General features: G+C 44.7%; 1 protein-coding gene across 1 annotated transcript in view; it reads right to left on the bottom strand.

Moving 5' to 3' along the window:
• snrkb (SNF related kinase b) overlaps positions 1–15,710 on the bottom strand; it is a 121,812-nt gene extending 106,102 nt beyond the window's left edge. Inside the window, exons 1-2 of the mRNA XM_073069812.1 lie at positions 15,453–15,710; positions 14,236–14,897 (exon numbers count right to left, since the gene is read on the bottom strand). Of these exons, the coding sequence (XP_072925913.1) occupies positions 14,236–14,824 (589 nt within the window). The 5' untranslated portion in view covers positions 14,825–14,897; positions 15,453–15,710. The remainder of the gene's footprint in view (positions 1–14,235; positions 14,898–15,452) is intronic.
• Between the last annotated feature and the right edge of the window lie 10,765 nt (positions 15,711–26,475).

Below are 26,475 nucleotides of genomic sequence, written 5' to 3'. Positions count from 1 at the left end.
ATTACTTTCAGAACCTCAGGATCACAGGAGAGAAAAATGCACAAGCAAGCAGAGTGGCTGACAACCAGGTCTCGGGTAGGACGTGAGCCTACCAGGCTCAGAGGCAAGAACGTTACTGAGCCAAGGCTGGCACCAGGCGGGCTGAGCTCCCGAAGTTGACCAAATCCCATTGCCAATGACTGCCTCTGGGAATGGCAGCTGAAGGGAGGGGCCGGGGGGGGGGGGGAGGAGGGGAGGGGAGGGCAAGTGTTGAGAGCGAGAGGCAAGTGGGAACAATCCCAGCACACAAAGCTCCCCGCCAAAAGCAAGTTCTTCAATAATAAAACAGAGGTCAGTATGGCATTTGAAGTGCTAAGCATCGAGGGCATCCCCGAAAGGCAACGCCTCACAAAGACAGCACCTATCAATAAGGGCGCCCACCTCTCAGGACATAGCTATTCTGATTCCTAGCAACAGAGGGGTATGGACCACAAAGACACACTCAACATTTTAGGTATAGCTTCCTTCCCTCCTGTGAAGAGACGATGAACCCATGAAGACTACCTCACCCTTTCCCCCCCCATTTAGAACAGTACATTTTATGTATTGCACTGTACTGCTGCTGCAGAACAACACAGGTCAGTGATAATAAAACGGACTCGGATTCCAAAGCCTTCCTCTTATTGGGGCCAGGCTGCAAGCATCATCCTGTCGGCCTCTCAAAGCCAACTACCCCCACGCCTAGATTGTGACCCAGTTCAAGAGGTGAGGAAATAAGAAAAAAAGAATTTGTTCCCATATGATGATTCAGATGCTATTCTTTGGGGGTAGATACGATTTAAAAATCGACCCCAAAACGTTAATTGAATACAGCAACTGTCAGATGTTGGCACGCTAGGTGCAAGGCCCGGATTGCCAAGTTTCAGCCTAAGGCAGCAGCATAAGACAGCTGCACACTATCTTATATCCATATGAACCTGCACAAGGCACCACGAGCTAAAGACAGCCCAGCAGACATCCCAGCTGCCGGTTGTCTGGGCGACAGCCAACGAGGACGAATTCTGGAGATTTTTCAGGGTGCTGTTGAGGAGATGCAGTACTTTAAGTAGCATGGTCTCCCGCCTGCCGCATTGTCCATAACCTGCTGAACAGGAAGTGTCTGTGATCAGATGCACATCCTGTGGCAGTCTGGTATCGTATGCACGCACACAGGAGCAAACCGAGGTCAGAGTTGCTGCAGGGTTTAAGGTTTTTGGACAACTGACGCCAGCAGAATGACTGAGTTACACCAACAGTTGTGATGCCCGACTGGATCAAAGCTAATGATGCGCTCTATCAAGCTGACTCGCATTTTGCAGAGAACTGCACACCGCACCAGCTGTCTGGGTTAATTTAATTCTCCAGACCCCAACATGAGCTCAGTCTGATTTACACCAGACGCCACCCCTGGAGCAAACAAGAGAATAAATATCAGAAGCATTTTTTGGCAAATAATTGCCATTGCACTTATTTAATCTCATTTTTGCTAGCTGATCAAAGCATCTTGTATGGAGATCCACCATTTACTCCCAGTAAACTCTTAGGACAGAGCAGCAGATTCATTAAAAGTTCATCAATTTTGTATAAATAATTGGATTCCTGCATTGCAGAAAAACAAAATGCTGTTGTACATTTCCACTTTGCAGGGGATTCGAACAGAATGGTCCAATAACCCCAATGGCACCACAAAGACCGCAAAACCAGAGGTACAAGCCCCGACCTGAGGGACACAGTGAATAGGTGAGAAGATAAGGAGGTCCAAAAGGACCAATGATGCCAAAATGAGACAACATCCCATCCTCACAAACACCTCAACACGAGCCAATCCCAATCACACCCACAGCCCAAATATCAAAAACGGGGAAAAAAGTGAAAAATAGGCTTCCACTCTATGTTCAATTAACATTTAAGGTTGCAATGAAAGCTCTTGTTAAGTCTTTGCTTCCATCTCGATTTTCTTTGTTACAACTAAATATAAAGTTACAGCTCAAGGAGTCAAATGGAAACAACCAAAAGGGTGAAGTCCATCAATAGACATTAACCACCATGTACTAACCACAGAAAAGTCAACATAATTAATCCCTGTCCACAAAGTTCGATTTAAGTATGAATACTGTAAAACCCAAAAGCACAGGACTAATGACTGGAAAAGTACTGAGGGTAATAATAGTCTGATGCATCAAATGCAGTGATTAGACCAAAGTTCTTTTTTTCTTTTGCTGGCAACCAGAGTTTGAAATAAATACTAATTAATGAACCCAAGCCACAATGAAGCAAAAACAAACATGAAATAAAAATATTTACTGGAAATACTCAACAGGCAACCTATCTCTGTGGAGAGACAAAAGGAGTTAGGGCTTCAGGCTAATCAGAATTGACAGTGACAGCCACAATGAACGTTGATGCTTAATACAGATGACATCAGTCCTCCCCTTATCCTTACAGGTTATAGAGCATTCTCAGGCAGTGAACAGGTTCTGCTTGTACAGATGTCCTTCATGTGTTTTTGCCCAAAATCGGAAAATGCACTCAGAAAACAAAGCTCTCTTGATATGGTAATCATGCCTCCATAGTATTGTGTACTTTTGAAGCCATTCACTTCAAAAGAATAATGACTAAGAGAAGAAACTAGTTCTGCCATTTATACTGTAGGAATGAATATTGAATACAAGGTGGACCTTTGAATTTGTTAATATTTTGGGAGCCTGTTCGTGGTATGGGTGTTCGTATGTCAGGGGTGTGTAACACAGTGATGGCCCGTACCAGACTAAGCTTCTATAACTACACTAACTGAACCTTAACACTTCCAGATATATTGGGGAAGGCATTATCACGGATCAAAACTCCACATCTTTCCGGAAGCTGCTTTGCCCTCTGTCCATTTTGACACTGGTTACCACCTCTCTACACAGCACAACAGCACTGGTAGCAGGTAATAAACAGACGCAAACCCATCGAGTGGGTCAAAGCCGTTGAAACAATTGCACCATCAGGTCGTGTGAAGCATACAGTCCAACAACCGTGTGCCCAAAAGGTCTATGCACAACACTCCCCATCACAAATTTAAAACAAGAATGGAAAAATGGAAAACAGGATACTAGTGGAGGAAGAACAAACCATGTGGGATTTATTGCCGTACATCTGATATGATTTAACTGTACTTGGATGTTATGAGCAAGAGGGAGACACACATGACCCAGACTTTACACAATCAGTGGTCCCCAACCACCGGGCTGCAAAGCATGTGCGAGGAAATGGTATGATTTGTTGATATGAAACGATATGAGTCAGCTGCACCTTTCCTCATTCCCTGTTGAACTTGAACCCATGCAAGATCATCAGTCGCAGTGATACCTTCGCGCCAGGGATCACTGGTTGGCCTCGTGCGGCCGGCGGGAAGTGCAGTTGCTACCAGCCTGGAGCGCGGACAGATGGGCGTCACCTCTGAACCTGTTTAGCACACTGAATGTTCGTGGGGAACCCAGTGCTAAAATATTCGCAGACGACCTAATTCGGGCTCAGGTTTTTGTAAGTAGCAGAGCAGCTACCTCGCTGCGATCTACTGAAAGTCATCCCTCGAGACAAACTTCTGCTGGCCGATAGATCCTACCTACCTAAAAGGGGGGCGGCACACGTCCTGTTGCACTCCTCGCTCGGTCGATCGCTCTGTCCGGACTGCGACCACTGGGGCTCCGGTATGGGGACCTCCGGCCCTTACCTTGTCCTCTCACTGGTGTGTTGCAATGATTCTATATGTTCATACGAGGAAAATATGCGCTGTGTGTTTAAAATCCAAACGTTACTTAAAATGTTATGATGCTAGTGACTTATAAGTGACTTATAGTTGACTTATCACCTATATTACGGTCGTGATTAACAACCACCCCCTCCCCCCCCAGGTCCGCAAGAATATTGTCAATATTAAACCGGTCCGTGGTGCAAAAAAGTTTGGTGACCCCTGTACAAGATTATTGCTCAATACCAACAGTAGTCTTTATTGTTCTCTTTCAAATATACATTGTACAGATTTGGCCAAGCCTTATGGACTACAGTCAAAATTATGAAATACTCAGCACCTAATTGGAAACTCCTTGCTAAATTTGATGCCACTTCCAATCTGCTGCCACTAAACATATTTGTAGAATGTTTTAAAACATATTCATTGAAGCAGAATTAGGTCATTTGGCCTATTGAGTTTGTCCACCATTCAATCATGGCTGATTTATTATCCCTCTCAACCCCATTTTCATGCCTTCTCTCCATAAACCCTTACTAAGCAAGAACCCATCAACCTCTACCTTAGATGTACCCAATGGTGTGATCTCCACAGCCATCTGTGGGAATGAGTTCCTCAAATTCACTATGCTCTGGCTAAAGAAATTCTTCTGTTCTAAAGGGACATCCTTGTATCCCGAAGCCATGCCCTCTGGTCTCCCCCGCTATAGAAACCATCCTCTACACATCCACTTTATCTAGGTCTTTCAATATTTGATGGGTTATCACAAAAAACCTCCTTTTGAGATGAATATTTGCAAAGTCACAGACCAGCTGCAAGTGACTGCTGTGAATGGCACTCAGGATGCAATGCCTCTACTCTTGGATGATGTCAAATGATACCCTATTGATTTCCATGCTGTGTTGTCCATCACAATAACAGTGGCAGCAGTACTAATTACCCCTCAGTTTCTCATCAACTAAAGAAGGAGATAAGGGCTCCCTAAAACCTTCCTGTACGTAACTGTGCTTTGGAGGCATAGAAAGAGTGACAGAAGGACTATTAGCTACAATAAAGTACCTATACTTTATAAAGATTCACGTCATAAAGCACAACAACATGCCCAATCTAGCCCATGCCAAACTATTATTCTGCCAAGTCCCATTGACCTGCACCTGGTCCATAGCCCTCCTTAACCCTCCCATCCATGAACTTAACCAACTTTCTCTTAAATGCCAAAATTGACTTGACATCCTCCTCTTCGTCCGGCAGCGCGTTCCACATTCTCACCACATTGATGAACACTAACAAGTGAGATCAGGTTCGACAGTACTCATTGAAAGATAGCCAACTTGCTGCTTGTAACATCCAGATACTCTTGTTCTACATACTTAACCATCTAAGAACCACATTGTTAAATCAAACATGTCTGAAAGAGCAATAACCCGGAAAATAAATTGGACACGCCACGCAATACGGCTTATCTTCGGAGTACTCGTTGCTCTGACTCCTGTACTAAGATCGAGATCTGTAATGTCACAAGTCATTAATGACTCCACTGGAGTGGTTGATTATTTCTGACAAGTATAATGATGAATTATTGCACATAATTTGATGCAAATAACAATGAATATTAACCTACCCGACAATCATGGTGTTCCTCGTGCAACTTATTCTAAAGACAGAATGCCCTTCTCACCTTTCTGCACCAACAGAGGGAGATTAGTTTTTACTCTATAGCAAAGCAGAAATGAATATTTCATCGTGTCATAACTATGGAAATCCACCATGAACCACAGCAGAAATTGTTATAAACAAAGCACGGATAACACAATAAGCCAGATGGAAGCTTGTTTTAGTTCCTCTGATAGTTAAAAATAACATCTGTTGACTATTTAAGTGTTTCTTTTGCTAAAGAATTGCACCAGGTGTCAACCACGCCCGCTAGCAGCTGAGCAAAAACCTCATCCTCTTCAGTTTGAAAGGCAAGGGAGTGAAAAAGCCAAAAACCCAAAATACTGTAGCTCTGTTACTTAAACAAGCATGGAGGTGCCACAGTAACGTTGCAAATACAAGTCCTTCTGCTGGTCACTTTCCTCCCAGCCAATCACACGGAGGGGAAAAGCCCCTTCAACCCAGAGTCTGTGCTGAGCCAATTGGACTAATCCCAATTTATTCTCCACATACTCCCATTCTCACCACCAGTGTCCAATTCCCATCTACAGAGCAGGGACAATTTACCGGCACTGCTCAATCAGCACGCTTTGGATGGGCGAGGAGCAGCAGCAACCGAGGGGAAATCTCACGTGGTCACAGGGAGAAACTGCAAACTATTCTCCCCCCCTCCCCGCACCCGAGGTCAGGATCAGACCTGGATCTCTGGGGCTGGGAGGCAGCAGTTTTCCTAGCTGTGCCACGGTGCTGCCCAATACTAGTGACATTAATGAAATACAGTGATCAGTCAGTACCCGTAAATAGAAAGGACGAAGATAAATTTGTCTGCATGGTGCAATACCAATTGCAAAATTATCTGCTGTAAACTTCCCAGTTTGGCTTGGTTCTCTCCCAGAAACGTGGCTCGTCACGAGCCTGCAGTAACTACACCCCACACCCCTCTTATGGATTGCAGAGGGTGGGGGCAGATCTCCAGTTCTGTATCAAATGTGTTCAGAAGTGCAGACTCACACGCACTGGAAGATAGTGAAATGATGCATAATGAAACTCTTCGGGGGGTGGGGTGAGAGAAAAGCACCGTACCGAGAATCAGCCCTGACAAGCAACCCGACTGAAATCGTATTATCTGAAAGGAAAAGTCACAGAGATCAGCAAGTGATTATGTTGTTTAAAAAAGCCCCACCTTGAACCTTTAGCAACCTTCTCAACAGAAAAAGTGACGAGGACTGGCAGCCTACTCCCAGGCTGACGTGGGAGTTTCCTGTCTGTTACAAACGGGCAGAATCTCCTGGGTATAGGACCACTGGCAACTGGGTACTACCCCCAGAGGAGGGCCTGGTAGTCTGTGACAGAAAAATCCCATTTGACTCTCCTGTGTTTGCTAGTGAATGGTGATCTGAGGCAGGACCACTGGCTTATTTATCCCCTTGACAGCACAGGATATTGGGAGTCAATTATACCATCTCTTTTCCAACTTGTTCTAAATCAGCTAATTCAGCGGATAACACAGGGAGCCACAATCACGCAGCTCAGTCAAAGCGAAGTTTTAATCTGCCACGCAGGCCCCTTGCCCCTCTCGGTTGGGCCTGGGCCAACGAAAGAGCGCAGGAGCCGCCAACAGGAGCAGCCTGCTGACTTTGCTCTCTAATCACAAGAGCTGCTGCAGTTAAACCAGAAGGCTTCAACCACGGTTCCCACGCCCTGCTCCCTTCCGGATTTTGCCCAGCGCACTTTGGAGAGCAACTCTTTTCCTTCCTCTTCCATCAACCTCAGTGGAAGGAAACCCAAGTGCAATTCATTGTAAACCGTGGCACGTGGTCTCCAGGGACCTGGTTTCGGATTGGCAAGTTAACCGTTTACAAACTAACTGCATCAAAGGGATAAAAACACAAAATGCTGGCAGAACTCAGCAGGCCAAACAGCATCTACGGTACCTCCTCCCATAGATGCTGTCTGGCCTGCTGAGTTCTGCCAGCATTTTGTGTTTTTATTTATTTCCAGCATCTGCAGATTCACTCGTGTTGCATCAAAGGGATATCTTTTGTTCTGGGGCTTGTCCTGAATCTTCAGTAGACATGGTACATCCATTTCCTTCAGGAGGCTCATGGCAATATTTAAAGCTTCACACCAGCCAATTCCTACTACATATGAATCAGGAGTGGATGCGGGCCCCTTGGTCCTTAAAGACTGCTCCACCGTTCATCAAGATGACAGCTCATTTTTACCTCAGTACCATTATCTCCCATACCTCTCCATCGCCTTCGTATTCAGAAATCCATCGTTCTCTTTGAATGAGTGCCATGACTAAGGTTGCCGGCGTGGAGAACCACCAACCTCAGTGAGGCCATCTCTCATTGCCAACCCGCCTCCGGTTCTACACCCCTCAGCCAGGGGAACTATCCTACCCACCTAACCCATGTACAGCCTGCCAAGACCTGCAAAAAAAATTGCTAAATTTCAATTGGACCCTCTCATTTTCTAAACTTTACAAAATACAGTAAATTGTCCCTTGTCCATTCAATCCTGTCTCTTATCTGCCATCCCTGAAACCAGCCTTGAGAGCTTCTGCTGCACGCTCTTCATAGCAGGTATATCCTTTCACGCACAATACTGCAGATCTGCCCGAGTCTATCCGCACATCAGTCTGTGTCTTTCTCCTCTTCTCTAGCTCCCTTTAAATCCATCCATAATGTTCACCTGATAGCAAGTTGCATGTCCCATACTATCGAGCTGCAACAGTAATAACACTTCTTTTAAAAAGCTCATTGGTTGCAAAGTGCGCTGTGACATGTGAAGTTTGTGAGATATTGCACAAATGCAAGTTACTCAGATTCAGGATTACAATGTGGTCAGCCGTTCAAATCTTGGGTGAGACAGGCAGGATTTGTGCTGACAGTGAGTCATATTGAAGTGAGATGGGTTTGTAACCCATGGTGTCGTTATTAAAGCATATTGCATGCATGGCATGAATGAAATGTAACCACACTACAGCGACTGTACACGCTCTGGCCACCTAGACCACAATGAGTTCCTGGTTTACTTTTTGGGAAATGCCAGTCATTGGAATTTCAAAGGGTCACATTCCATTTGAGGCAGCTCGATCAGCTCACAGTATCATCACAGTACAGCTGGCTGCAGTAACAGGTTCTGGAGCACCAGGGTTAACTGAACACAAATAAATTGGGATAACATTTGACGCTTACACAGTAAGTAAGTCACACTGCACGAGGTGTCAGCCAGGCACGACTGGATGTGGAAGCCACCAAATCCTTTGGAGGTGCAAGAGTCGGAGGCTGGGAGATCATTGTTGTTGAGGAATGGGAAAGGAAGGCGGAAGCCAGAGAGCCACTGGCCTCCCTGCAATGGTTTGGCTGAGATCGGGAAATCTGAGAAGCGGACGCCAAACATTTAGAATGATGCTATTCAGCATGTTGCGCCCGTAACGTTCTGCTGAGGCATTGGTCAGACCACACTTGAAGTTCTGAGAACGGTTTTAGGCCCCTTATCGAAGAAGGAATGTGCTAGCGTGGGTGAAGGTCTGGAGGAGGTTCACAAGAATGATTCCTGGAATGAAAGGGTTAATGTTGAGGAGTGTTTGATGGCTCTGCACCTGTACTTGCTAGAGTTTAGAAGAATGAGGGAGAATCTGTTTTCACTTTGGCACGGAAGAGTCTTTTTCTGTTGATCAGTGTCAAAAAAAAAGCCAAATTAAATCCACTGTGATTCGACTTTTTAAACAATAAAACATGAAAACTTCCAAGGGGTGGGAGGAATACTTTTTATGCACTATACAAATGCATCAAGACAAATCAACAATCAAACACAGAAGATGGGAAATGGGCATAATTTTAAAGCCTTTGAAGATAATAACCCTTTGGAAAAGGAGACAACAATCTTCAGGTACTGTACCGTGCAAAATGTGAGTGATGATAAATCTGATTCTGATCTGGGTCTCTATTCTGGACTGAAAGTGGGAAGAGGGCAGGGTGAGGGGAATCATGGTTGGCAAGAAGAGAAGGGAGAGGGGAAGGGAGCAGAAGCATCAGAGGCACTTTCTGTAATGATCAGTAAACTAATTGTTTGGAATCAAATTACTTTGCCCGGTGCCTCAGGGCTGGGTGTGTCTGCATCTGCACCAACCCCTGCCCCTGGCACTCCTTCTCTGCCACCTGCCTCACACTCTTTCTGTGGCTCTTCACCCCACTATTCCCAGTGCCCTTGGCTCCCATCAGGTGTACAAACTCGCTCTCCAAAATACAGTACGGTGCTAATATGTTAGGCACCCTAGATAGATGCGTCCCTGAGATTTCTGCACAGTACTATAGATGGCACATTTTGTCATGATATCAGTGTGGACTGGTTGCACACTGTAGATTCTCTGGAATAACTCCAGATCACGTCAAAGTGATGTGATTAAATAAATGGGTTTTCAGCTTTTTGAGCAGGCCGAATGGTAAATCTAAACACCTACCTGATCACTCACTGATTTGTATGTTTACTGGAGGGGTACAGCGTTCCTGTGCCTCCAGTAAAAGACGATGATACAGGGAAGTTGTTCCAAGAAGTAACTACACTGCAAAATATTTGTTCACGTAAAGAGAAAAGCACAGAAGACTCCTTGCTTTTGTAAATCAGGCTCCACCATAAGCAGTTCAACTTGTTTAATAAACAAATATTCCTCAATTTAAAATTTATTCTGTGAAGCAGAACTTCTGAATTCTATCACTCCCTGCAAATAAAGGACAGGTTTGCTGAATAATATTGAGCTGGTCATCTTGCACAACAGGAATGGTCACTGTTCAAATTAGCAAAATGTCCCAATGCACTTGACAGGAGAATAATTAGACTTTAGATGTGGCACCAAGCCAAGAAGACAACACGAGGACAGGTGAGTGCAGAAGCACTGTCAAGGAGATGGCTATCAAGGGACATCTGAGAGCAGGGAAGAAGCTCCAGAGCATTGAGTCCTGATTGCTGAAGACATGCCTACCGATAGTGAGATGTGAGCAAGGCAAACACACAGGGCTTAACCTGGAGAAATGCAAATCTCTCAGAAGTTTGTGGATATTACAGAGACAGGGAAAGATAGAGCCCTGGAGAAGTCTGATCATAAGTACAGGAACATTAGGTCTGAATAATTCAAAGGTTAATTTAATATCAAAGAATATATACAGAATACAACCTGAAATTCTTACTCTTCACAGACATCCACAAAACAAGAAATGCCATAGAATATGGATGAGAGTGTGGTTCACTGAGCAGTGGGTCAGTGAGCGAGTGGAACTGGGTGAAATTGTGGGTACAGGCAGCAGGGTTTTGGGTGAATATATATACCACTAATGCCAGGAGTTAAAAACTGGAGAGGGGAAGAAATCACACTGACTTCCATGCACTGTGCAGCCATAGCAAGAAAATACACCACTTGGTCCCACATAGCCTCATGTTTTTTGGCAGGAAGCCTGATTAATTTCTCTTTAGAAACATAGAAAACATACAGCACAATACAGGCCCTTTGACCCACAAAGCCCTTACATGCCCTTAACATAGAAATTACCTAGGGTTACCCACAGCCCTCTATTTTTCTAAGATCCATGTACCTATCCAGGAGTCTCTTTAAAGACCCTATCGTATCTGCCTCTATCGCCATCGCTGGCAGCCCATTCCACGCACTCACCACTCTCTGCGTAAATAAAACTTACCCTGACATCTCCTCTGTACCTACTCCCCAGCACCTTAAAACTGTGCCCTCTCATGCTAGCCATTTCAGCCCTGGGAAAAAGCCTCTGACTATCCACGCGATCAATGCCTCTCATCATCTTATACACCTCTATCAGGTCACCTCTCATTCTCCGTCGCTCCAAGGAGATAAGACCGAGTTCACTCAACCTATTCTCATAAGGCATGCTCCTCAATCCAGGCAACATCCTTGTAAATCTCCTCTGCACCCTTTCTGTGGTTTCCACATCCTTCCTGTAGTGAGGTGACCAGAACTGAGCACAGTACTCAAAGTGGGGTCTGACCAGGGTCCTGTATAGCTGTAACATTACCTCTCGGCTCTTGAACTCAATCCACGATTGATGAAGGCCAATGCACCATATGCTTTATTAACCAGAATCAACCTGTGTAGCAGCTTTGAGGGTCCTATATACTCGGACCCCAAGATCCCTCTGATCCTCCACACTGCCAAGAGTCTTACCATTAATACTATATTCTGCCATCATATTTGACCTACCAAACTGAACCACTTCACACTTATCTGGGTTGAACTCCATCTGCCACTTCTCAGCCCAGTTCTGCATCCTATCAATGTCCCGCTGTAACCTCTGACAGCCTTCCACACTATCCACAACACCTCCCAACATTCATGTCATCAGCAAATTTATGAACCCACCCCTCTGCTTCCTCGTCCAGGTCCTTTAGAGAGAAAGGGGTCCCAGAACAGATCCCTGAGGCAACAATGAGACCTGCAGCAGGTAACATTCATACATTTTAATGCAATTGCTACTGACAGGATGCCAGAATACGTCAGCTTTAAGTCTGATGACATACATATTTAAAGCTTAATGACCTGTTAATCCTATAAATTTCTATATGTAAGCAGCTGTTTTCAAAAAGCATGTGTAACAGTTTACTTTGCTGCTATTTACTGGTACTAATGCAAACTGGGAACACAATAGAATCAAAGGAATTATGCTAGTCCTGATGATGACTGCAGTACTTTTCCTAAAACCATGGCTAGGAACCAAACATTCCTGTCTGACATCCTGCTTCTATTTAATTCCTGACCCAGTCAAAAAGCTGTATGCAGTTTTCAAGTTTCCAAATTGCTCATAACAATCTGGCAATGGATTTACATAAAATCTGTTTAAACCGACTGAACTTTCCCCAGAATAACTCAGCTGGCCACATAGGTTTAAACAGTCCATCCCACGGGAGCACAGGGCCATGCACTGTCCAGTGTTATTCTGCATTTTATTTTGGTCCACTGTGTCAAACGTTCAAGCTGGAACAATTAACAGCGTCCAGCAACAAGGAACACTATTCCCAGCAATAGCTACTAAAAGGTCAGTCTCACATTTTTCAACAAAAGAGACCATGCAGATGCTGGAAATCTGCATCAGACTACTAGACAGGTATACGGAGGGGTTATATGGGAGGCAGGGTTTAAGGATCGGCACAACAGTGTGGGCCAAAGGGCCTGTACTATGCTATACTGTTCTATGTTCTATGTAATCCAGATTAACACACGCAAAATACTGGAGGAACTCAGCAGGTCAGACAGCATCTATGGAAAGAGTTGATGTTTTGGGCTGAGACCCTTCACCTAGTCGACTCTATTCCTTTCTATTGATGAGGGATCTCCATTCAAAACGATGACTCTATATTCTTTTCCGAAGATGCTGCCTGAACCATTGAGATCCTCCAGATTTCTGAATGAGTCTGAAATTAACCCTAAAATGGTCAGTGATACATTCAAGGTAAATCTGCAGCCTTGCTGCACGAATACGATGTTGAGGCAGGAGGAGCGTTGCCCCGCTTGGCCACACGACTGCTTGGCTCAGTGTGGAACAAGCTGCCAACAGAGGTGGTGGATGCGGGTTCGATTTGAACACTTTAGAGAAGTCTGGATAAGTGCAAGGGTGGCAGGGGTACGGAGAGCTTGGCTCCAGGTGCAGGTTGATACAACTTGGCAGAGTAATGGTTCAGCACAGACTAGATGGGCCAAAGGGCCAGTTTCTGCGTTATAATGGTCTATGACTCTACTGCTCCACCAAACGAAAATTGAAAGATCAGAAACATGCAGGGGCAGGGATTACAATTAACAAGTTGTTTCACTCTTGCTATGTAATAACTATACCGGTGTTAAATAATGTATGTAAATGGCATCTTCAGAGTCCAAATGGGAGAAACTAAGTCAGGAGATTATCCCATTATGTAGAGCACTGTGGTTTAACTAGTCCATTACTGTGAATAAATTAGGACACAACACAAGGAGATTCACCCCACACTGCTCCTCAGGCTGGCCAGCTCCGGACTGTAATGAGAATGTTCGCAGTCCATTGCCGACTTGGAGGGAACGCTTCAGCGTGTCACAATGGAGTGCTGTCTCTGATAAATGGGTGCAGGCAGAAATCCCGAAGGCCATCGTTAAAGGGACAGGCTAGGGTAAAAAGCAAGCACGATTCTCCTCGCTTCTGCCCGGAGCGGATCGCGCATATTTCACTATCTGACGCGCTCGATGTAAACGGAGCAGATGTCAACCACACCGCAGCAGTTTTAAGGGGTGTTATATTGGCGGGAGGAATGACAGAACCCAAACTGACACTCGTGTCAACGTTGTGCGGAAGTGATGTCACCTACAGGCTTTTCGGATGCCAGTGAAGGTTTGTAAACACCTTTCTATGATAATGATGTCCTTTTAAACAGGGTACGTTTAAATACGAAAAACAAGTCATAGCAAACGTGGATCAGAAGACACGGCATTCCTTTAGTTTCACCCCACGGCCAATCAGCACCTTTAAATTTCAAACTGCACTGGCAAGCCGTTAAATTTGATTCACATAAACAGATTTTCATTCATATTTTCAGATTCCAGCGCGTCCCATCTACCCGCCACCGAGAGCGAGGGTTAGGGACTCGAATTCAGTTCTCTCCGATGTGCCTCCGGTACCTGTCAATAGCAGCTCGCCCCCCTGCGCTCGGAACAAACTTCAACTTGGATTTCTGTTTGAAAATTCCCCCCCCCCCCCACGGTAAAGGAGCACTTTCCAGCCTAACAGAGTTGGTGGGGGCGAGAAAGGGACCCGGGTTCGTGCCGTTTTACTCACCCACTGCAGGTGCATCGTATTCGTCGCCGAGCAGGATCTCGGGCGCCGAGTAAGCCAGCGAGCCGCAACTGGTCGTCAGCATCTTGCCGGGCTGGAAGCGATTGCTGAACCCGAAGTCGGTCAGCTTGACTACCCCTTGCTCCTTGAAGAAGACCACGTTCTCCGGCTTCAGATCACGGTGCACCACATGCAACTTATGACAGTAGGAGATGGCGTGCACGATCTGGGCGAAGTAGAGCTTCGCTTGCTCTTCCGAGAGCCCGCTGTCGTGGTTCATGATGTAGTCGAACATGTCCCCGCCGTCGCCCAGCTCCAGGATCAGATAGAGCTTGGTCTGGGTATCGATCACCTCGTACAGCCTCACCACGTTAGGGTGTTGTACCAACTTCATGCACCGCACCTCCTGTAACAGATGGCCCGTGGCAGACTTGTCCAGTTTGGTCTTGTCAATTACTTTGACCGCAACTTTCTCCCCCGTGAAGACGTGCCGAGCTAATCTGACCACGGCGTAGTGACCCTTGCCCAGGGTCTTATCTAGATCGTACAGCCCGGCAATCTTCCCGTCGCAGCACTGTCTTGGCCCTGCCATGGTCTGATGTCCGCTCTCCCACCGCGGAGGCAAGTTGCTGGAGGTGGCTTCAACGGGCAGAGGGCTCCGGGATCTGCCGGGGGGGGAAGAGAGAAACGGCCACTCAGTCACCCCTGCCCCGTGACACACAACAGGAGAAACGCGAGTCACGCAGACCTCGACTGCCAGCAGAAAATGCTGGAGATACTCAGCAGAGACCAGTTCATCGCCTGTCTCTCCCTCCACAGATGCTGCCTGACCCGCTGAGTGTTTCCAGCATTTTCTACTTGCAAACCCACAACAAGGGTGGTTTTAACCCCTTGAGAGCGTCACTAATCATGTAATGACTTCCTCGTTTGCAGGCTTTAAATCTAAGCGTCCCCTCACTTCGTATCTTTTTATACCAACCCCGCCCCCTTACACACCGAGCCGCCGCCCCAACACCCCCCAACTAAAATAACTTTATTAGTGAATGCATTTCAGAAATTGGAGCAAAGCTGTGGGTTTCATCTCATGCGTTGTTGGGCGACTGGAAGAGGCAGCAGCAGGACTCGGCCATCTATTACAACTTTAGTCGGGTCTGGGGGTGCTAAGATAGCAAAGGATTGGAAAGAGCATCCGTGCGCCTTAAAGTGGAGCCCCAACTTACCTGCAGTGCGGTGTTCGGGACCTGCGCCCGCGTAGTGCCTCTTCCCCCAGCAGCGAGTAGGCTGTGCCCGCTGACACATTCGTCAGGCCAACAGCTTCAACCCGACATCCTCCCAAGCCATGACCGAATCATTAAAACTGCACAACTCGCCCGGATCCGGACCCGGACCCGTCTCCGCAGAGCTCGCTCTTTCCTCTCCGTACGGCTCCGCGCTCTTGCTGCTTTGCGGAAATCCGAGCTCACATCTGCGTCTCCCTATTGACGTCAATGATACTGACCACTAGCGTCGGAGCAGCTCCGCCGAGCCCGGCGGAGAGCGGAGCGGAGCGGTGCGCTGCTGCAAGGACACAGCGCTCGGCGCCGCACGCTGGGCTTCACCCAGCGCCCGCTAACCCGCGGCGCATCTAGGCCGCTAGAAACACAACCCGGCTGATGCACGCCAGCCCAGGCTCTGCGCTCATGCAAATTCCGAGAGCTCAAACCCAGAGTTAATTAGACACCTATCACAGGTGGGACGGGCCAAATGGCCACCTTTTAGTCAGTCAGAGATTCATACAGCACGGAAACAAGCCCTTCAGCCCAAATGATTCATGCCGACCGAGATGCCCCATCCCCGTCCAAACTAGTCCCCTTTGCCTACGTTAAGCTCACATTCCTCCAAACCTTTCCTATTTTCCCTAAATATTGTTAATGTACCTGTCTCAATCTCTTCCTCTAGCAGTTCATTCCACAAAAATATCAGCTGATGCAATCCCCAATTAATTACTGTATTGCCCAGTCCCCGACCATCAAAATACCAACAATACTATCAGTACAGAACCCAAACAGACACCACATAAGTACTGAGTGAATATGAAACTGTAATCACTGTTGCCGCTGGAGTGCAAAGCCACACGCTAACTGAAATGCCCCCACACACATAGCCTTTGTTACCATACAGCTGGAACTTACTTTTACATAACAATATAATTTTACTTGAAACATTTTAGAGCTTCAACATGTGTACATTGTCAGTGTTTCAAGTTACAACCCTGTTACAAGTTGTAAAAATAAACATAGGCAGTTTAATTAGGACCTTCACTAATATGTAGTGTTGGTGCGTGGCCAAGTAGCTAAGGCGTTCGTCTAGTTATCTGAAGGTCGCTAGTTCGAGCCTTGGCTGAGGCTGTGTGTGTGTGTCCTTGAGCAAGGCACTTAACCACACATTGCTCTGCGATGACTCTGGTGCCAAGCCCTAACGCCCTTCCCTTGGACAACATCAGCGGCGTGGAGAGGGGACACTTGCAGCCTGGGCAACTGTCGGCCTTCCATATTAAAAATCCTGCCCAGGCTTGCGCCCTGGAAACTTTCCAAGGTGCAAATCCATGGTCTAGCAAGACTAACGGAGGCCTACACACTAATATGTAGATCTACATGCAAGGAAATGAAGAATTTGAAGAACTGTCAATCCTTGCTGACATCGCTGGAACATTTCAACCTTATAGTGTTAATGGCAAACATGGATTCAGCCTTATGAATTCAATCCAGAAGCAGACTAGAAGTGGAATATTTGGATGATCTAATGAGGAATAAGACGTACCTTTCATCTGGATGAGAAATGTGTTAAACATGGAGTTAAATGTGTTGAAAGAATAAGTAAATTTAGGAAGGACAACAAAATTCTAGGGGCGTATAGCCCGATGGGAGTTCGGGGAGCTGGGTTAAGCACAATAGGCAGCGATTCAAACAGAGAGAGGAGAAATGGGTTAAAAATTCTATATCTGAATGCACAAAGTGTCAGAAATAAGACGGATGAGCTTGAAGCCCAGGTGCGAATGGGTAACTATGATGTTGTTGGGATAACGGAGACATGGCTGCAGGGAGATCAGACCTGGGAAATGAATGTACAAGGGTATATGTGCTATCTTAGGGACAGAAATGTGGGCAGAAGGGGTGGGGTGGCCCTGTTAGTGAGGAATGAGATTCAGTCCTTTGCAAGGGGAGACATTGGGTCAGGAGAAGTAGAGTCTGTGTGGATAGAACTGAGGAACAGTAAGGGCAAAAGGACCCAAATGGGTGTTGTCTGCAGGCCACCAAACAGTAGCATGGATATTGGGTGCAAGTTGAATAGGGAGTTAACATTGGCATGTGGCAAAGGTAATGCTGCAGTAGTTATGGGGGATTTCAACATGCAGGTGAACTGGGAGAATCAGGTTGGTGCTGGACCACAGGATAGGGAGTTTGTAGAGTGCCTATGGGATGCATTCTTGGAACAGCTTGTATGAGAGCCGACCAGGGACAAGACTATTCTGGATTTAGTGTTATGTAATGAACAGGATTTGATAAGCGATCTCGCAGTAAAGGAGCCATTAGGGGGTAGTGATCACAATATGATAAGCTTTTATCTGCAATTTGAGAAGGATAAGGGCAGCTCGGAGGTGTCAGTGTTGCAGATGAACAGGGGAAACTATGGAGCCATGAGGGAGGAGCTGGCCAAAGTTAACTGGACGGATAGCCTAGCAGAAAAGACAGTGGAACAGCAATGGCAGGTATTCTTGGGAATAATGCACAAGGTGCAAAATCAGTTCATTCCCCAGAGAAGGAAGGATTCAAAGGGGGGAAAGGGGCCACAGTGGTTGACAAAGGAAGTCAGCGATTGCATAGCATTAAAAAAAAGGAAATATGACAGAGCTAAGGTGAGTGGGAGGACAGATGATTGGGAAGTTTTTAAGGAACAACAGAACTTAACTAAAAAGACAATACGGGGAGAAAAAATGAGGTACGAACGCAAGCTAGCCAGGAATATAAAGGAAGATAGCAAAAGCTTTTTTAGGTATGTGAAGAGAAAGAAGATAGTTAAGAACAATGTTGGGCCCTTGAAGAATGAATTGGATGAAATTGTTATGGGAAACAGAGAAATGGCAGAAGAATTTAATGAGTACTTTAGATCTGTTTTCACTAAGGAAGACACAAGCAATCTCCCAGATGTATGGATGGGCCAAGGACATAGGGTAATAGAGGAAATGAAACAGATTGACATTCGGAAGGAAACGGTGATGAGAAGACTGATGGGACTGAAGGCTGACAAATCCCCAGGTCCAGATGGTCTGCATCCTAGGGTACTAAAGGAGGTGGCCCTGGAAATTGCGGATGCATTGGTAATCATTTTCCAATGTTCCTTAGATTCAGGATCAGTTCCTGAGGATTGGAGAATGGCTAATGTTATCCCACTTTTTAAGAAAGGAGGGAGGGAGAAAACAGAGAACTATCGACCTGTCAGCCTGACATCGGTGGTGGGAAAGATGCTAGAGTCCATTATTAAGGATGAAATAGTGGCATATCTAGATAGCAGTGATAGGATTGGGCCGAGCCAGCATGGATTTACCAAGGGTAAATCATGCTTGACTAATCTGTTGGAGTTTTTCGAGGATGTAACCAGGAAGTTAGACGGGGGAGATCCAGTGGGTGTAGTGTACCTCAATTTTCAGAAGGCATTTGATAAGGTCCCACATAGAAGATTGGTGGGTAAAATCAAAGCTCAGGGCATCGGGGGGAAGACATTGACATGGATAGAAAACTGGTTGGCAGATAGAAAGCAAAGGGTAGCGGTGAATGGGTGTTTCTCGGAATGGCAGGTGGTGACTAGTGGGGTGCCACAGGGCTCGGTATTGGGACCACAGCTGTTTACCATTTACGTTAACGATTTGGATGAAGGCATAGAAAATAACATCAGCAAATTTGCTGATGATACTAAGATGGGTAGCAGTGTGACATGTGATGAGGATGTTAGGAGAATTCAGGGTGACTTGGATAGGCTGGGTGAGTGGGCAGATACTTGGCAGATGGCGTTTACTGTGAATAAGTGTGAGGTTATCCACTTTGGGAGTAAGAAAAGGAAGGCAGATTATTATCTGAGCGGTGTAGAGTTGGGTAAGGGAGAAATACAAAGAGATCTCGGAGTCCTTGTTCATCAGTCACTGAAGGTGAATGAGCAAGTGCAGCAGGCAGTGAAGAAGGCTAATGGAATGTTGGCCTTTATTACAATGGGAATTGAGTACAAGAGCAAGGAAATCCTCTTGCATTTGTACAGAGCCCTGGTGAGACCACACCTGGAGTACTGTGTACAGTTTTGGTCTCCAGGGTTAAGGAAGGACATCCTGGCTGTAGAGGAAGTGCAGCGAGGTTAATTCCTGGGATGTCTGGACTGTCTTACGCAGAGAGGTTAGAGAGACTGGGCTTGTACACGCTGGAATTAAGGAGATTGAGAGGGGATCTGATTGAAACATATAAGATTATTAAGGGATTGGACAAGATAGAGGCAGGAAATATGTTCCAGATGCTGGGAGAGTCCAATACCAGAGGGCATGGTTTGAGAATAAGGGGTAGGTCATTTAGGACAGAGTTAAGGAAAAACTTCTTCTCCCAGAGAGTTGTGGGGGTCTGGAATGCACAGCCTCGGAAGGTACTGGAGGCCAATTCTCTGGATGCTTTCAAGAAGGAGCTAGATAGGTATCTTATGGATAGGGGAATCAAGGGATATGGGGACAAGGCAGGAACCGGGTATTGATAGGAATTGATCAGCCATGATCTCAAAATGGCGGTGCAGGCTCGAAGGGCCGAATGGTCTACTTCTGCACCTATTGTCTATTGTTTATTGAAATTAATCAGGGAAGTGCCTATAAACAATGGACTTGTAATAAAGGCAGATGAGAAAAAGTTTACGAAATGTGAAAGATTTTCTTTGTTGTACTGTATTGTACCCTTCCATTAGATAAAATCAAAATATGTGACTTTTCAATTCTCATTCTATATATTCATAGTATGCATATTACGGAGTACCATTTAAAGTGCCGCACAGTTTTCAGGCCACGTAAAAATTTCCTGCTCAGTTGTGGTTGGTCCGCGCAGCTGTGAAAAGCTTGGAGGGAATATTGACTGCAATTACTGCAAATCTAAAATAAAAAGAGAAAAATTTCAAACACTCATCACTCCAGGCAGCATCTGTAGAGAGGTAAACACAGTTTGTAGCAGTGTTAGTTTTTCAAGATGCTGATCTTTTGTTCTGACAGGACACCATCTCTGACTTGAAACCTGATATTATAACTAAATTTAATATCTTTCCCTTCCACGGATTCTCCCTGGCCTTCTGAGTGTTTCTCCATAAATAGAGTGCCTATGTAAACAGGTAGACTTCAAGCAAGTGACTCATTTCCTCATACCCCAAGGCCTTTCCAAGATTCAGAGGCAGTCAGAATCGCAATGGAATACTCTTCACTTGCTTCGACAAATCTGAATCAGATTTATTATCACAGATATATGTCATGAAATGTGTTGTTTGTGGCATAAAATATACTACAAACTGCAATAAGAAATATACATATTTCATTATATATACGTAATACACACACACACACTTTATCTGGTACGCCCTTATACTGAGTATATACAAGCAGTACAAAAACAAAGCAAAAATATTGAGGTGGTGTTCATGGACCATTTGGAAATCTGATGGTGGAGGGGAGGAAGATGTTTCTAAAACATTGAGTGAGTGTCTTTAGGCTCCTGCGCCTCCTCTCTGATGGTAATAATGAGAAGATGGCATGTCCTGGGTGGTGAGTGTCAAGACGCTTGGTACCATGCAACTGATTGGCAATTAAACTCTCATTCCCTTCACATCCAGAAAGCACAGAGTGACTGTGCTGTGTGCCTGTTGCTAAATACCAATTGTATTCCAGATATTTGCCTAGATTCCTCTCAAACCAGTAACCTCTGCACCAAGAACACTGTCCAAACGAAATGTCTGATCCATGGACATCAACTATATATTTCCCTCCATGGATGCTGTCTGACCCCGAGTTCCTCCAGCAATTTCTTTTTTATTGTTCCAGATTCCAGCATCTGCAGACTCCTGTGCTCCAAGAATATTAACTGTTTCCTCACTGCAGATGCTGCCTGACCAGATATGTTGCCAGAATTTTCTGCTTTGATTTTACATTCAGTGCCTCTGCAGATTGTTCTTTTGCAATACAACCAAAGAACTAGTTTTAAAATTATTCCTTCTTATAATTTTTTTTACAGTATTTAAAAAAAAAAGACAATTCAATGGGATACACGCTACCACATTGTAATGGACACTTTAGTCAGATGACTGTGTTTGGGTAAAAAATCCCTGTTGAACTTTTCATTCTGTGTTAGAATGGAGAGGCTTCCATCCGTTTCCTTGGTACATCACAGCAGGCATTTTCCACTACGACCTTTGAACACAAGCGGAGCTATATTATCTGGTAAGGCAAAATTTGATGGTTAATGAACTTCTGATGCCTCCATTGGGTGAACGGTTCAGCTAAAGATGCAGTAGGGAGAGGAGATTCCAGAAAAGGAATATTATGACAAGTTCACCAGAGTGAATTTTAATTTCATATTAAATATTTTGATAGTTGGTGCATGTTCTTTACAAATCACACACAAAGTGGAAAACAAAATGAAAATGTCATATTCCTCCAGGGGACTTTGTGAAGACTTATTTTTATTTGTCAATGTCAGATCAATCAGTATCATCTTTACTGGGCGTAGCACGGTAGTGTAGTGGTTAGCACAATGCTCTACAGAACAGGCGATCCGGGTTCAATTCCTGCCGCTGCCTGAAAAGAGCTTGTACGTTCTCCCCATGAGCACACAGGTTTTCTCTAGGTGCCCCAGTTTCCTCCCACAGTCTAAAGGCACACTGGTTGGTAGGCTAATTGGTCATTGTAAATTGTCCTGTGATTAGGCTAATGCTAAACCGGGGGATACTGGGTGGTGTGTCTCAAAGGGGCTATTCCACACTGCATCCCAATATAAAAATAATCAAACACAAACTCTGATAATTCCTCCTGATTTGTGAACAGGCGAAGGAAAGCTCTCTCTCTCTCTCTATACCGCTGTAAACACACAAACACACCAGGATGTGCCTGACAGGTGGTGGGGTTACCATGTGATGTGTCTGTCTTCTTACATACATGTCTGTGTGAGCATGTACATGGCTGTATGCATGTACAGTATGCATGTATGTACAATGACATTGAACTATTCTCAATCATGCAAGTGACTGGTGTCAAAAAAAAAGCTGATCTTTCATTAAGTACTTTTTCAGTGAAGGTTTCATTAGATTCCTTTCCAGACCAAAGTTTCCTCGTCACTACACAGACAGAGCTGGGCAACTGGGTAAATGGTCTCCCTTATTGTTACATATTTCTACATTAAGATACATTTTGGAGGAAACTGTCAGCCATTCCCATTAGTGTTGGGATGTGTCTCTCTGAATGATGATCTTTCACTAGTATTCCCTGTCATTTCTTTTGGATAACATTGCCAGTGTTGCAAGAAAATGAGCTGTGACTGATTTTAAATGGAGATGAAGTACAGCAGTACTTAACAATAGTGGGTGTGTGAACGTTTGCGAAATAGCGACAGGGCTCATTTTCTAAATTGTTCTCTTCGATTGAAAGCACGGCGAGTTTTCAGAAAAGCACCAAGAAACATGATAGCATGAACTGTATCCCTGAAACACATCTCTGGGATCAATATTTCCCATTCAGCCCACTAATGGAGTATTTTTATTTACATTCAGTCCATGGCATAATGTACATAATTTGTTTGTTAAAAATATAATTTAGATTTAGCTACAGGGCTTTTGATTTTGTAATTGCAACAGTAAATGACTGTCTGGTAAAATTAGTTTCCATTAATTGGGTAAAGGCCATATCTGAGCATTAGAGATATGATCTTTTCCCTTTAAGGAGATTAGGGTAATAGAAGCATCTGCATGCTTCATATAAACAGTTCCTGCTTATTGTCGTTGCTAAAATAAGCCAGCCAATCCATTTTGAGCTGCCCTCAGGTACTTTATACTTTCTACAATGATGCTTCCCTTTAAACTCTCCTTGCCCCTCTCTCCTCTAAGTGCCATAAATGTTCCTTGCATTCCTTCCAAATTAAAGTCCTGACCCCTCTCTCTTGTGCTGTAAGAGCCACAATCAGGATGGGTTGTCTGGTCCCTTGAGTCTGCCTGGCTATTCGATAAAGTTGTGGCTGATTGTTTACCTCAATCTCAGCTTCTTGTCTAATGACCCTTCGATTCTATTAGAATCAAAAATATACTCACTGGCCGCAGACTGACTGACCAAGCAGCCACGAAATACAGATTTACAAGGAATCATAACCCGCTGAGTAAAGAGACGCTTCCTCATCTCCATTCTAAATGGTCACTGTGCTCTGAGGATCTTTTCTGACTGCTCTCCTGAATTTCTAGCTTGGCTCAGCTGACAGCAGAGAGAGTCAGTCGCCAGTGATTTCAAACCACACGCCAACTGCAAACACACACTTTCATTTCACATTCTAGTTCTGAGGAAGCACTGCATTTGAGTTCTTTTCCAATAATCCATTAAGCAAAGGCTCTAATGGCCAGCTTTGGAGAGGCTGTGCACTAATGCCACAGTTAGTGCTGTTTCTGCACAGACCCAGCGAACCAGGGTCACCTTTGATACTGGGCACTGCCTGTGTGGAGTTTGCGTTTCACCCAGTCAGCTACTCTGGCCTCTTCTTGAATCTCTGATGTTTCACCATGATAACTGGAAATTGCCCCCTAATGACAAGAGAATCAGGCGGGAACTGATGTTCTGTTGGAAATAAGTGGAGGAACGGGATTGATAGAATTCCCAAAGCATGCATAGCTTGATGGGTTGAATGGCCTCCTTCTGTCTCACAAGAAAGAGAAGAATATGGAAAATGTTCTAGCCATCACCCTATGAGCAGATTATCTACTGCTTGTAACCCTCACTCAGTAATATGGAGCTCTTACATGTGTGCCGTGACATTCCATGATTCTCAAAAGACAGGTCTTTTTCTATGCAAATAATTCATCAGAAGCTGAGGATATGAAGGAGAAGCAAATCAAAGGAAGGCCCAGTAATTATGAGTGGACATTGAAGCAGACAAAAGTCAGGTGTATAAAGATCTGGAACCATCTGAGAGAGGAATAAGGCAGGTAAAAAGGAACACTGAATAAAAACAATTCAAAATTCAAAGTCAGCTTTTTATCAAAGTGAGAAAGGATCTTGTGCCGTATATGACGAATAAACTCTCTCAGATTTCCAGCTGCATATCGATATCGATTATAACCAAAGTTTCAATGACATGGAGATGGCAGAGTTTGTCATCGAAACATTGGTTATAATCGATACCCGAATCCAGCTGGAAGTCCGAGAAGGGTTTGTTTGTTATTATCAAGGTACAGAAATGTTACCATACACTGTCTGGTGTTTCATTTTCTTGCAGGCATTTACAGAAAATACAGCAGAATTTTACAAAAAAAATCTACACATACATTAACAAGGACTAATGTGCAAAAGGCAGCCTGTGCAAATAAAAATACTGAGAACATAACGCCTTTTCAATAAGCAGAACTGTGTCTTTCATTACAGAATGCAAAAGCAAAGAGGCAGGGTAAATGCCAGCTGCCCTTTTCCACTGTGGATGGGTGGGACTACATCTGGAGGTCATGGGTTAAGGGTGAAAGGTGAAAATTTAAGAGGAACATGAGGAGAACTCCATCACTAGAAGGTTGTGGAACAAGCTGCCGGCACAAGTGGTGCACACAAGCTCAATTTCAACGTTTAAGCGAAGTTTGGGTAGGTACATGGATGGTAGGGGTCCAGAGGGCTATGGTCCCGGTGCAGGTTGATGGGAATAGGGAATTTAAATGGTTTGGCACAGACTAGATGGGCCGATGGGCCTGTTTCTGTGCTGTACTGTTCTATGACTCTATTAGGGATACAAGCTGGAAATACAGAGCAACGTATGAAGTGCTGAAGGAGCTCAACTTGTCAGGTAACATCAAAGGTGGGAAGTGGACAATCACAGACGCTGCCTGAGCCACTGAGTTCTTCCAGCACTTTGTTCACAGTTCCAGATTCCAGCATCTGCAGTCTCTTTTGTCTTCAGTTAGTGATATAGCAAGTTAATCGTTCAGCTTGCGCCTTTTGCTTAAGTTGTTCCTCCTCTAGAATACAAGTCACCATTTATTGTAAATACTTCGGTTTCCTTGTGGTTCCAACATACAGTGAAATGCATAACCCGGTAAATGTTCACAGAAGGAAATCCATCTTTTTCATTCCGATGAAAAGTGTCTATATTTTAGAGTGAAAATTTCTGGACCAATTTTGGATCTGATTTCTGAGTTGGTTGTTCAATAATATACAAGGACATATTAAAAAACCCAAGTCTGTACTTTAAAAAAAATCAGTCATTTTCTTATATATCATGCCATGATTTGAAGTTATAAATTACTATGAATATTAAAATTTCATCAGCAACAAAACTAATTCAGCTCAGATCCTAATGCCATCTTCACTTCTTCACTCCCATTATCCCCTTACTGATTCCAGAACTGTTGCTATTCTGTCCTATCCTCTGTCACACCACCACTGTGCTCCCATCCTGCCTGTTCACTCCTATGCTCCATCATAGTCCCACCCCTTCTCTGTTCAACAAAGTAGAGGAAACTGTGACAGTTCAAACTGCCTCTCAAACCACTTTCAATTCATAAAATAACAACTGATCTAACCTAGGCCTTGGCACTATTTCCTGTCTGTTTCCCATAATTCTTGCCACAGCTGGTCCAAAAATCTCTGTCATCCTTGAATCTATTCACTAATCTAGCCACCACACCTTCCTTGGTTAGAGAATTCCAAAGATATTCAGAGGGAAGAAGTTCTCCCTACTCTGTGTAAAGTTAATGGCACCTTACACTGAAATAATGGCCCCTCGTTCTAGATTCCCTGACAAGGGAAACCCCCACTTAGAATCTTTCATGTTTTGATAAGTTTACCCCTCATTTTTCTACATTTTCTGAGCATAATTTCAGCCTGCCTGACCAAACCCTTCATCCTGGTAGCAAGCCTGAGTTGTTTTTAATAGAAGTGTAGTTTTTCTTCAGCAAGCAGACCAAAGCTATGAGCAGTACTCCAGGTATTGTCCAGCTGTAACGAAGCTTCCCTACTTGTCC

The sequence above is a fragment of the Hemitrygon akajei genome, chromosome 17, assembly GCF_048418815.1.
Source record: "Hemitrygon akajei chromosome 17, sHemAka1.3, whole genome shotgun sequence".
NCBI lineage: Eukaryota > Metazoa > Chordata > Chondrichthyes > Myliobatiformes > Dasyatidae > Hemitrygon > Hemitrygon akajei.
The sequence above is the reverse complement of the archived record's forward strand: the minus strand, read 5'-3'. Positions and strand labels throughout refer to the sequence as shown.